The sequence below is a fragment of the Tachypleus tridentatus genome, chromosome 9 (genome assembly GCF_004210375.1).
Source record: "Tachypleus tridentatus isolate NWPU-2018 chromosome 9, ASM421037v1, whole genome shotgun sequence".
NCBI classification, from domain to species: Eukaryota; Metazoa; Arthropoda; class Merostomata; order Xiphosura; family Limulidae; genus Tachypleus; species Tachypleus tridentatus.
The window spans coordinates 89728741-89743318 of record NC_134833.1 but is presented as its reverse complement, the minus strand read 5'-3'; the positions used below and the strand labels follow the sequence as shown (position 1 = coordinate 89743318).

Sequence of the window (14578 nt, the reverse complement as noted above, 5' to 3'; positions counted from 1 at the left end):
TGATGGATAGTACGAAGTAAATTTATATGTTAAAAAAAAATTACACCCACATAACTCTGCATGGAGTATCAACTATTAACAGCTCATGCCAACTGTTCCTTTGACATCACCAGCAACACCCATGCCCTTCAAGTCATTGGGTCTTTCACACTTTGAAAACCCATAGTTTTGATGCCATTGGGACTTTTTACAATGTTCAGTGATTTTTAATTAGTTGTGTGGAAAACTTGATTTGTTTCCTTGATAATTTAAATTTTATCTGACATTTACTGATGTGTATCATAATTAATTGATGAATTCAAGCACAAACATGCCAGTTCTTATGTATGACATATTACCAAGTTCTTAGAAGAGTCATCATTAGAACAGATATTTTCCCATATTTTGTTATCAGAAACTACTTACTAAAGTATATGCAAGACTTTGGATAATGTCACATTTTAGGGCATCATAAGACTATAACACCGAGAATAGAATAGATATTTGGTGTTGATCTTTTGATGGTCCAATTTATTAGATTCTCAAATTAAGCACTGGAGAAAAAAATCTTATGGTTAAAACTTAAAAACTGTGTAATAAATGTTTGTTTAATAAAAATACAGTGGGTGGACCAAAAAGTGTCCCCCCTGAAAATGTTGTTAATTTGTTATATCTTGTTTTACAGATAACAGAAAATATATAAAACTACATTTTTAGAACTCACTAAATGAGATTAGTTCAAATATGATATCAAATCCTAATTTTAACACTGGTTTTTGTAAATACCTGAAATGTTCATGATGTTAGTTACATATTTTCATAAAAATTGTTGTGAACATGCTTTTGTTCCTAAATGTTCTGATCTCATTTAGCCTAGAAAATGATCAAATGAGTTTCTTTGCAATTGTGGAGTTGTTAAATCTTAAAAATAAGAGAATTGATGTTATGGAATAGCCAGGTCAATAACCTTATGGTAGCCAAAGTTAAAATTAGGATATGAGATCATATTTGAACAATCTCATTAAGTGTATTCTAAAAAACATATAGTGTTTCATATTTTTTTTTCTGTTATCTAATAAAAGATATAAATTAATGGCATTTCTAAGAGGGCCACTTTTTTGTCCATACCCTGTGTCTAGATATACAAATAAAGGATGAGGATTCCTGTGAAAATCATAACACTTTTTGATAAGGTTTTTGTGTCACCTTAAAGTTGCAAATACGTTCAAACTATTATTTTTGAGGTGTTTTTATTTCTAATGTCAACTGAGAACAATACCACCACAACATAAAATTGATTTGATGTATTTATATCAAAAACCAGGCAACAATCCTCTTTTAATACGCTAGTGACCCCATTATGTGTATTCTGGAATGTACGGTTAGTAAGGATAAGTTGAAACATTTTATATTCCAAATCCGCACCTTCAAATTAAGATCCATATTTAAGCTCTGTATTTGACATAGTTGCGGAATCTACGTGAGCCTAAGGTATTGATCAGGTTCAAAATACAAATTATCGCCCTGTTTGAATTTAAAGACAAGTTATTGAATATTCACCAAAGTGCATGTATTCAGTAACGAAAAATATTAATAGCTATATGGAATACTATTTGTAAACGATAAAATAGTACACTTCTTTATATATTTAAAAATGGCTGGTAAGGGTTGAGAAATTTTTTTATGTAGAGACGCAAACAACGTTTCGACCTGACGATGACTCAAACCATACTAGCCGTTTTTATATATATATTTTTCTCTACAAGTGGGTTTTCTCGTCATCACGGATTAGTACTCAGCTTTCTCAATGTTCAAATACACCAGCAAAAGTTACGAATGCAAACAAGAGCTTCAGTGATGAAGTGATTAATATTTAGAGTTTACTGTTCAGCAAAGCATTTAATACTACATAACGCTCATATTTATTGTGTTTGGTACACTTTAGAAATGCTAACTTCAAAATGTAACGATTCCGTTTCACCAGAACACGTCGGTGATTTAGAAAATTAGATGTTTTTAAGGAATCATACGCCTACCTTTATATAAAGAATGGTTAGACTGGCATTAACTTCAGTTATAAGACAGGATTGTTAGAGTAACAATTAGTCACTCTAATTATTACAACATTTTTCTTGTTGTAATAATTACAAATTATTAGAAATTTGTAATTTCTAAGTTACAAATTAGATTAACTTTATATAGTTACACTTATATAAAGTGTCTTTATTCAGACACAAAGACATATACTCTGTCTTTGGCAAGTTTTTTTACACTTCTCAACGAGCTTAAATAACAAGAGAAGACTTATAAAAGTTATATTCTTCGTATCTATTGCTAATGTGTCATTACAATGTTAAAATGATTATGCATATCTTTTAATAAACACATTTTGTGGATTTGTTAAACTGATATAAGTGCTTGGTAAATCTGTAGAAATACAATATAGTAAAATAAAGAAACAATGTTTATGGTTTAAAACAATGGAAACTTATTGCAATCGAATACTGAAATATATAAACGGAATAGACTTATGAATGATGCATTCAGTGTTGGAGCACTGGCCCTGTTAGCTAACTTGGATTTTTATTTTTAACTTTTTTCTCGTGAGATATACTTTTGAACAAATAAACCCAAAATGAATTTACTCACATTTTAAGTTGTTCTGTACATAAATAGCAAGTATGTTATATGCAGAGGTTCTTTTCGATAGCTTGTTTGAACATCAAATCTGTTGTTTAGAGCGCTATGGTTAGCCACATTGCATTTTTCAGGCATACAGGATCATCAACAAAATTCACGTGTATAATATAGTGAATATATGTTAAACAGTATCCCAATGGTTTAAACAAAATATATTTGTTTTAGTTTGTTATACTTACGTAAAGGGGCCAGGTGTGAATTTGTAACAAAAATCCGTTTCTAAAAATTAAAATAATTTTATTTTGAAACCAAATATTTCAAGTCTACACTTTTCTACTACTTTTATTAGGGTTAGGCTAGAATCGATCTGTGTTAATTTTTAATATAACTATTGTCGGTATTTTAATTTTTAGTGTTGTAATATTATGTTGTTGGACAGATTCTGTTAAATTATAAAGCAAAGACCAGTGCATACGACGGTAGCGTATTAGCTTATTTCTTCTATAACTTTTTTATAACCATGTTCGTTTGTAGCCCTAATTTCATGAATAACTTTTTAATATAAACTCACCAGCAAAATGTAGGCCTTAGTTCTAGTACAACATATCAGTATAAACTTCGAGATGCACGCTCAACTTAATAGCAGATTAGATGCGGTAACTTCCACCACAAATGCCAAATTGAAAAGAGTCACTCAGAGTACTTTTAAGAACCCTGGAGAGGAGCCGTGGGTGAATATAAACTATGATACATTTACTATATGCCATATCGATGACAAGACCTTTCACGTAACATCAGCGTGACAAAGATATGACAGAAAAGTGAACTTTTTAGGTATTATAAGAAAATTTTATGAACTTTCTGGGCCTTGTATCAGAATTGTCTCTAATTTTTACATAACTTATTGAAGACAAAATTGTATTATGATATACCTTGTATATACTATATTGGTGAAAATTCTCATTCTTTTTATGAAAATTTGATAATTATATCTTTTAAGAAGGCTACATGTGAAAATTAAGTATAGTTGGTAGTATGTTAATTATATATTCAAAAGGTTTATTTCTTTCCCTTTCTAAATTTTTTTTTCCAGGATGGTCAGGTTCTGGAATTAACTCAGGTTAATGATATTCGAGCTGGGGGGATCCCTAAGGTATGATTTTACTTTCTCCTTGTATTTTTTTAATGTTCATATATTTCAAGTTTTGCAAATACCACATAATCTATACACATAAGTATGTACTGAAAAGTATTTCTTAACTAATAATGGTTTGATTTTTACATTTGAGTGGTAAAAATATCTTCCTTAATTATTATATTTAAGAACGTTATGCAATTTTTTATTGAATTCCAGTAAATTAAAAATAATAAAATTATAACACATTTATTTATATAATAGTGAAAGAAACAAGATTGATGAAATATTTTTGGATTTAATTTAAAAAATATGTGGGATATTTTGTAATTACAAGTAGTATTGAGGACAAGGATGTAGAAAGTATTACTTGTTGATTATGAAAAACTGAACTTATGACAAACTACCTCTGAAGAAAGATTATTTTCTAAACAAATTATAATTATCAGTGAAGACTGCAATTAATTTTTTTTAAAAAAAGAGTTGTATTTTCATATTTTAAATTATATAACTAATGTTAAAATTATTCAGATAGTTACACAAAACCAGCATTCACTATATTGAATAAAGAGCACAGAAAATATGTTTTTGAATGAAATTAGATGTTTTTTTCTTGTATTATTTTATTTTCCTTCACTGCCCTAAATTAGTACATTACACTGTCACATATGTCTAATAAGTGAAAATCTGATACTTTGTAGTGATGGTAAACTAATAAATTTACAGTCCTTCACATAATGTTAAATATTACAGGACCCAAGACTTTACACTGAGTTACAAAGTCGGAGAAAGGATAACTTGGAAAGTACCTCATTGACAATATGTAGTGGAACAGATATGGTCAATATAAATTATACACACGTTGTGTGTCCAGATGCAGAAACTGCACAGGTAATCAAGTGTTAAACATTTTCATATAAAGCTAAGTTGTTCTCATGTATGTGAAGTATTTAGACAATAGACATGATTTTGTATCTGATAATTAGGGTGGAAATTGTGGAAACTATAGTTTTGTGAATTAGTGTAATTGAGTGTGTTTATTATATGTTTACACAACTAAGTACGTGTTTGATTATATTCACATATACTTTTAGCCCAGAAATTATACAGCATTACCTTGTCTCTAGCATTTTGGCCTGTAACCATATTTGACATTGAATAAATTTGCTGGAAATTTGTCCTTGAACAATGTTGTCAAGTCTTTGTGGTACTTCTCACAATTTTGCCTTTTATTATGATGCTGTATTATGACACTCATTTATAATTTATTTCTTGTTGTCTAGTTATTAGAAGTTCACTATGCATTTAGTTCAAACAACTAATGTACAATAAATGTATTATAGGCTTTTTTATTTTGAGTATGTCACTACTAGTATTTTAATTCTCTAGCCCACCCCATGTGACAATCTTTCAAGGATTGTGGCTAGTGAAGGTTAAGTAAAAGTTATAATGAAGGTTATCATGTTATTAGTCATGTTTAGTAGTTACAAGGTATGGTTATAATTTATATAATTATTATGATATTATACAGAACTTGTCAAGATGAAGTTTTTTTTTCCATTTTAAATAAACTTTCTTTATTTGTACTGAGAATTTTTTAGGATTGCTTTATTTGGTCATGATCTGAAAATTTAATGAATAATTGGTTTAGCTTTTCCTAGTCTTTTTGAGCATGTGATTTTTTAAAAATGAAAAGTATTTGGTTATGCTTTTGTACTGAACCATTGTGGCCTGGCATGGCCAGGTGGTTGGAGCATTTGACTCACAATCCAAGGGTTGTGGGTTTGAATCCTTGTCACACGAAATATGCTTTCCCTTTCAGCCATGGGAGCATTATAATGTGACAGTCAGTTTTCATTATTTGTTGGTAAAAGAGTAGCCTAAGAGTTGGCAGTGACTAGCTGCATTTTCTCCAGTCTGATACTGCTAAATTATGGATGGTTAGTGCCCTTGTGGCTTTGTGCAAAATTTAAAACAAACCAAAACAGGGCCATCTTAAAAATGGCTTAATATTTTCTTACAAGAAATAGAAATGATCAAGCTTTGTCAAATATATCACAACATTCAACAGTCATGATCATATTAGTAGAAGTTTAATACAGTGATTATAGTTTTATTGCTACAGCAAATGTGATAAACAGAATAATTACTTAGTGATAAGCTGTGACACAGTAGTTTATAGCTTATAATTTAGTTAAAAATAGAAATCTTTTTCTTTATCACAACTTGATAGATGTGGAAGTTACTGAAAGACCTCTGAAGAAGAAATGATAACCTTATTTTTTTTTGTAGGTCTTATTTGGAAAAAGAGTTGTAGGTAATAATACATGCAGTATTATAGTGTATGTTTAAATAGTCATAAGGTCGAGCAAAATGTATTGTAGTAGTCAGCTTGTCTTTCAAGTACTGTATCATGAAACCTTTGTGTAAGTAATGGTGGTAACAACACCATGTTGTCCAATGAATATTTATAACTTTGTTTTGAGTTGTTGGGGGGACTTTACATAGCACACAAACTGTTATAATTTTCAGGGTTATGGAGCTGGACTTTTTAGTACACATTTCATTTAATAGAAGATATGGTTGAACAAGTATTTATTCTTACAAGAATTTAGCCTCTCAAAATTATCTCTGGCATTTCTTCATGCCATAATTCTTGAAATGAAACAACACAAAAGTTGAATCAGTGTTTTACTCAAAAATGGAGCTTCCATTTATAGTTATGTGGTAATAAATGTGGAAGGAAATGAATCTGATGTATGAGTAGGCCAAATTTGATTATTAATAAATAGCACATAAAAGAACATGTACTATTCTGTGCCCAATTACATTTCAAGTAAAATAACTTTTGTGATTTTGTGCCCTCTTAGATGTAAAATCTTTTGTATACTATAATTATTGTGCATGGTGAATTGCTGTCTGTCATATAAGAGTATCTCATTATCAGATATATTCAGCTGGGGTTATTATTATGTAATGATCAGTTTCAGTATTCATTAGTAAATATTAGTCAAAGAGTTGGCAGTGAATAGTGTTGACTAACTGCCGTCTCTGTAGTCTGTCACTTAATAATTACAGGCAGCTCGTTCTGACAACCTTGAGTAGCTTGTCAAGAAATTAAACAAAAGAAAACAAAACCTATAAGAATATTTATGAGCAGTGGCACTACTTTACCAATATGCTACCATTTATTTAGATGTCAGTGAAGAAATATGAACTGGAGTTCAAATATGGGCTTCAGTTTATGATCTCATGTATATATCTGAATGTTCAAGAGGTTTCTATTTGTCTTCTGGCTTACAAAGAAAACCAACAAAAAACGTGTATTTATATTGAGAGTTGATGTTTTTATTTGGACGTTCATAAGCAGCAAAATATTTGAGTGAAACATTATCAATTTATGAAGTACTTGAAATGTTGTGGACATAGTCTACAATATTCCTTGGAATATCAAAGAAAAAAAAAAGACTTAAAAATGTTTACCCAATTGACAGAAGTTTTCATGGCTTCTTTACTAAATCTGACATATTTTTACATTGCTTACATTTACATCAAGCTCAAATGTAGGTAGGGTTACCATACATTCTAGTAAGACTGAAATCATCCATTATTTATTCTTTTCTTTTCCTGTTCTTATCAAAAACAATAAAAATGTTAAATATCTTAGTTTCTCTGTTCCTCGGTTAGAGTTGATATGCACAGTTTATTCATTGTTTCTTTAAATTTTATGTGGAGAATCACCTGAGAAAGACATATCAGATGATGAAGTATTTCATCCCTTTCTGCTATGTTTTCCTAACCTGTCACTGAGCAGTTGCAGGAATTGAGATTTGAAGACATGCTGAGAAATGAAGAAGCAGAACTTTTATTTTGATTTGGTTGAAAACAACTTAAGTGTATTTTTAATTTTATTTGTTTTAACTATATATATTATACAAAGCCATAAACATCAGACTATTTAACAAACTGTAAAAGTAAGTTATTGTAATGTAAACTGTTTTAGAGCTGTTCTGATGTTGTGTTTATGGAAACAAAATGTTCTAGTTTTTCATTTAGGAAATTTTCTAGCCCTAACTACAGGTAATGTACTTTTCAGATAAGTAAGATATAGAGATTTTAAAAAATCAAAATTAAAAATGGAAGTCTACATTGAGCTAGCCAAGAGTAATTTCTTATCAGTAATTAAATTAGCAAGTCTTTGCCAAGCTAAATTAAACCTTTTCAAAACAAATTTAAAATTAGCAACAGATTCATACGATGGGAATTGAAGTTCAATGATGAACAACAAAATGATGACAGCAACAACAAAAATTTGAAATCTGTGTGGACACTAACAAACATTTAATTCTTTAATTTTTTGGATAATACGTATTCCATCTTCAGCATTATTTATTTAATAGGGTAGATTTAAACATTATAAACATTTTATAAAAAGTATTTAAAATACAGAATAAAAGGACTAAATGAAATAAAAGGCAACAAAATAAGTAAAGCAATGAATAATACAACATTGTTATACACATATTCAGAAACTTTATAAATATTTTTACTTAATAACCTACCATGTTCACTTTTGTTTTCCTCATTAAAGTTAAAACTTTGTTGAATTACATTAATCATTTTAATTAATTTGCATTATGTCGTCAATTTCCAATATTTACCAGAAATCTAGAAATATGGATCTTTGCCTGTATATTTTGTTTCTTATAACTCTTGAATATATATACACTTTAGTTATTACTAGAGTGTAAATTAAACCTGTTTCTATTATGAAATAAATGTGAATTATGTTGTTGATTTGTAACAAGTGTAAAATTTTCTTTCTGTAGGCGTGGCAACAAGGATTACGAGCAATCACAAATAACATTAAGGCTAGTAATGTTTGCCCAGTAACTTCATTGAAAAAACAGTAAGTGAAATATTTGGTATAAATTATTTATACAAATAAATTTAATAGATACTGTGGTCTCTTTTCTGTTCCATATTCATTTTCTGAAATAAAATCCAAAACTGAGTTGTGGTGTTAAATTTGTGTGATATATTTACATTATATCACTGTAAATGTTTTAGCACTGTTACACTTCTGTGTTTTTAGTGTGAAGATTGTTGCTATTTGTCGTCGGTTAACCTCTGTTTTCTTTTTGTTTCTGAAATACGGTATTCTTTTTGCTAAGTTGGAAATACAGTTATTTAATTTTCTTATCAAACTGGAAATATAATAATTTAAGTTTCTTTCTTGTTGCAACAAAATTGGGGATCACATAACTTAATTTTGTGCTAAAATGCAAGTGCTTGACGTTTTTTGTTTGTGTGTGTGTGTAGCTAAGTCTAGCATGGTTTAGAGTTCTCTAATGCACTTGCTTATGTTTTATTTAGCAGTGAAATTTTAAATGTTATAAATAAATCCAAAGTTAAAAGTCCGTACAGTTATTTACAGTTAGGTAAAGAGTGAGTTAATTTCATTGCAGCTGATGGAATCTCATATCTTGTTCTTATGGATACAATTAAATGTTGTGTAAGCTAGTTACTAGCAAGAGATCACTATGCTCTTTTCTTCTCCTCAATAGAACAACTAATCATGAGCCTGTTTATTTAAAATGGCTACCATGTTTATTAATTAAATAGAAATTCAGACAATACTGCTTGGAGTATGCTATTCTAAAGCAACAGTATATACAAGGTTAGTTGTACTTTCACGTAATGATAAAAACTTTGTTTTACACAAATCCTTCAATGTTGGAGACATGATTAGAATTCAGTCAGTCATATTTGAATGTTAGTGAAAGAAAAACATAAATAATATATATGCAAAGTGTGGGAGCTATATTTCTCTTGCACATGAAGTTGAGGAGTCAGTGCTTCCTTGCAACCCTGCAGGATGACACCTAATTTATGCTAAATTTGTTGAAAATATTAGATTGTGAACATTTTATCCAATGTTCCTAGCATAAAACTTTCTAAATAATTATATATATGGTAATTATTATAGAATAGATTTATATTAGAGATCACAATATTTACAAGTTTTTTGTAATTTTGAAGAGAGCAGTTTTTTTCATGATTGATTCAGAGATCTTATGGTAGGAAAATTTTAATTTTTCTCCTTTTAACAAACAAAACACAAGTGAGAATTAGCCTAAAACATATGTTATTTTTGAAACTTTGAAGTGTTTAGGTTCTTTCAATTATTATTTTGATCTTTATAATCTGTATTAGGATGTGTTTATTTTTAATTCAATAAATCAATTTATGTGACTCTTTTCCCTCCTTAATAACATTCTGTTTTAAACTTTGTCCTTTTATATTTTTCCCATTGCATTGCTAATTAAGAGTTATCACAACAAGCACATTTATGTTTTTTCTTATATTCTGTATACACAGATGCTTATCATTATTTAAAAGAGGAAATAAAAAGCAATAACTGGATATTTTTGTTTTTTCAAGATGTAGAAGTGATAGTAAGTTCTTACATTTAGTGCTAACCTTCCTTATAGTATGAGTTGTAATGATGACATATAATAATCTAAACTTGAACTGAAACAAAACTGGATTATTGATGGATAATAAATTAATAAGGTGTGCAATTTAACTAATTGTTTGAGTGGCAAATTACCTAGTTCTGCTCTTTGTGAAAGCTCAACAGATCCATTGAAAGTCTACAAGTAAGAGTGAACTCTCTGTTTTTTATGAGCTTTCTTTTAAAACTCTTGTAACACACTTTAAATATCTTACCTTAAAAGGTTTGCAGGTTATTTAAGGAGACTCTACTCTGTCTTTTTCTCTTGAAAACATGAAACATGCACAAATTTGCTAAATATGAGCAAAATATATGTAATGATTTTTATTAGCATTCATTTTCGAAGAAAATTGTTGAAGATGGGAGAAGTGGGTCAGAAGTGAGAATGTGTTGTATTAAAGTCAGAAAACTTGGCAGAAATGGGAAAGCAGTTGTATCACTTAATTCTTTTTCAAAGCCTTCCATTTCGTAACACTATAGATGTGGTTAAGATTTCTACTGTCTGAATTTGGTACATTTAATGCATGAAATTTAATAATAATCTTCAAATTTGCCTCTGTGGAAAACTATATTCTACTTCAAGAAGTAAGAAGTATCCAAAAAATATTTTATTATGAAATACTTTTCTAATGCAGGGTTAAACACTTATTCCTACCGTAATATAAAGTGGAAGTTAAATAATGTCAATCAGGAAAAAGCAGGAAATTTAAACAGCAGCAATATTTTTATTGTATATATTATAGCTAGATATTTTATTATTGTATATTGTAGTTATTATGGGAAACAAGTCACAATGCTGGCAATTTTATTTACAGTCTTTGATTATATATTTAAAGTAGCTACTGTCTTAACAATATAGGGTTTATTCTGCAAAATATTTTAATTTCTTAATATATGGTAAAGTTCAATAGGAATTTGGTTTGTTTTTGGACTTCTAATTTAGCATGTCAAATTTGGTCTGGACCAGTCAACTCTTTTCGGAGAAAATATGTCCACAAGATATGGAACATTTTCTTTGATATTGAATAGCTGCCACACCAGTTTGGCTTAATGTGGAATGTGCATATCTGAAGATCATTTGTACCCCAATTTATATTCACTTCTGCTGAGCTGAGCTTTACAGAGCTGGATCATCATGAATCATCATCTATTCTGTACAATTTAAATGCAACCTAATTAAATAACAAACAATATAACTACAAAATTTTCATAAATATTGTATGAAATTTTATTATTTGTACCTACAAAAAAAGTATGAAATTGTAAATAAACTGCTATTGTATATACTTTTTTATTGGTTGGTTTATCAAATAAAAGTTGCTACTTCCAACTACATTGGAAAATGTTATGTATTCTGAATGTGACTTTAAGTTTGAACTCATAATCTATGCTTCCATATGATGGATTTTATAGTCAAGAGTTTGGAAAAGATAAAATACAGTTTACTGTTAGTTAGCATCTTTTATATGTGTTTTTCAGCTGGATGAAACTTGGATTTCTAGTTGACCCGGATGGAAAAATTCCAGTTAGAAGGTATGATAAAATTTTATTTCAGTCACAGTAACCTGCTTTTCATTTAACTTGATAATGAATGTGAAAAATTGCATATAGGTCTTAACATTAAATTAAGAATAAAACATAAGAATAACATTAAGAACATAAGAATGGAAGTTGTGAAAACACATTACTCTTTTTGTTTCATGGATTTGTTTATATGGCCATGTTCTATAAAACTGTTGATGACTTATTTTGTATATCTACGAAATTGACAATATTTTTATTTCTATAGTTTTTGGGGCTAGAGTACTATAAGCTAAATTATATTAATGTTTTTATATAATTGAAAAAAGGGTTAATTGTGATTTTTTATACTCTGTATTGTAGTTTTTTTGTTGAACTTGTAGAAGAATGAATTTATAATTATTATCTGACTTATTTATATAAAAAAACTTAACTGTAAAATATTATTAATCCAACTTGGGTGTTCTAGATTAGAAATAAATACTATTTTTTTACATGCTTTAAGTGTTTAAGAAATCTGACTCACAGTTCAGCTTAAGTTTCACATCTTGAAGTGAGAGGTTGATAATGCTGTTATTATTGTTATATTTACCATTATGCTATATTGATTACATAATTAGGCAAGCTATGAACAGAGAACTCTTTAGAACTTCTTAAATGAAAGAACCAATACTTGCCACAGAAGTGCTCATGTGATGTAAGGAATGGTTGTATTAACACATCATTTGCTCATTTATGGGATCTCTGTTTGTAGTTTTTCTGATAGTTGTTATTTGTTTTCCAGAATTGCCCAAACATTTGCTTCTGGAAAGACAGAAAAGCTAGTTTATCAATGCATTGGAGAAGTGGGACTCCCATGTGGAAAGGTACAACTATACCTTTTGTGTTCATTAACGTTAGTTTTTTGATGTTTTAGTTCAGGAATTAAGATCATTGTGATGATTCCTAATATCATTTCAGTTAAAATATTTATGTAGAATACGCATCTTTTAAAAATAAATAAATTACATTTTTTTCTGTATAAAGCAATTCAATAATGTGTTCTTAATTTCACGGTTATTTTAGAATGGTACTTTATTTGAAACTTGTATCTTCAGAGTTAAAAATAAATTTTATCAGTGCTTTAAAACTATTTTTTATACAACTTGCTTTTAAAAGAAACAAGATATCCTTAAGAAATATTTGTTCTGAATTGTTTTATTGTAGTGTAATACATTGTGATTATTGAAAATAATTATTTGTATATATTAATGCAGTGACATACCACCACAAATCAAGTTGTGTGTTGCATGTTATAAGTTTATCACCTTTCTAAATTGAATTATCAACCAGTTAACAACGTGATGCTGTCATGAATAGAATTGTGACTAGAGGAATATATTTCTCTGCTCTTTGTTGGGAAGGATATTCATATAATAATGTTTTTAAATGATATAGAACCAAATGAAACAATATTTTGATGATGGGAACTTTCATTGCTTTTCATACAAGTGGAAAACACCCAAATTATATTCCAACTTGATCTGTGGTAATTCCCTTATCTGAAAAATAAGGCTATGGTTAGGCCTTTTATAACCAATTGTGATAAAGCTATAAACAGTAAAGAAAATAATAAATGCTAAACTGACAAAGATTCATAAGACAAAAGTTCGTAATATTTAAGAGACAATTTAATATAATTGACTTTCTCCTCAAGAAAGTTGGCCAAAAAAATTGAATCACAGCAATTTCATACAGCTACCTACCTGTCAAGTCCCTTCGTGTAGTTCAATTGGACTCCTGACTTTCACCTAATTAAATGTGTTTCCTGAAAGCATGCATATTTCCATTCTAGTAATGCTGGGTCATTTTCAGTTGGCCTTTCTCCTTATTAGTTCATTCTGCACATTGGAAGGTCTGTGGGCACTTTATCAGGATGTATAACCTGAGATTAACATCACCAATCTCTACAGAAATGTGTTACAGTAGAGATTTTAGCACGTTGTAACTGTGTGTAATTATGACCATTGTATTCAGAATGATTAATATTGAAGAAGTAGTGATTAATATTCAGGTAAAATTGTATTCTTTGAATTTTTAATTAGTTTTTAAAAATTAAGAATAATTTTCTTATAAATATGTAAAAAATTTCTCATAATACTTCAGAAGATATTTTACCATAAATCCTGTCTATCATCCTTAAAAAGAAAGCAGTTTGTTTCAATATTCAGCTAAGAAAGTAATGATAATGTTAAGTAACAGGAAATATTATACAGTTGGTTTTCCATAAAATTGTAAGCTATTAAAGCATTATTAATTTTGTTAATAAAATGTTTGGATGTTAAAGTACCATATTATAAAATGTAATGTATGTTTTTTGTGTGATCACTATTTGTTATTCTTGTAGAATGATGTTATTGAACAGGAGGAGTTCACGTTTGACAAGTTTTATCAAATCTATCACAAAATCTGTCCTCGAAATGATATAGAGGAACTGTTTAATACTTTGTAAGTATATTGGTTGACTTTAACATATATGTATTTATTTGTATCTAACTTGCAAACTAATTTTCTAAATATCTAATTTGCTACTTTACCCAGTAGTGATATTGGAATTGTACAGAAATATAAAATGTTTACATGAAATCCATGGTATAATTGTCAGTATGATGTGTTTGAAATTATCAGTGAACTCTAAATGAAATTAATTTTAAATGTATATAGAGGTTGACAGTTTATTTACTCTATAATAATGCTATTAATTAGAAGCATATATTATAGAAGTACATGTAAATACAAAACAAATT

At 28.8% G+C, this 14578-nt stretch overlaps 1 protein-coding gene across 1 annotated transcript in view; it reads left to right on the top strand.

Moving 5' to 3' along the window:
• Nucleotides 1-14578, top strand: part of LOC143225714 (1-phosphatidylinositol 4,5-bisphosphate phosphodiesterase-like) — a 75987-nt gene that overhangs the window by 14528 nt on the left and 46881 nt on the right. Inside the window, 6 exon segments of the mRNA XM_076455599.1 lie at nt 3713-3772; nt 4508-4645; nt 8584-8663; nt 11751-11804; nt 12577-12658; nt 14179-14279. Coding sequence (XP_076311714.1) covers nt 3713-3772; nt 4508-4645; nt 8584-8663; nt 11751-11804; nt 12577-12658; nt 14179-14279 — 515 coding nt within the window.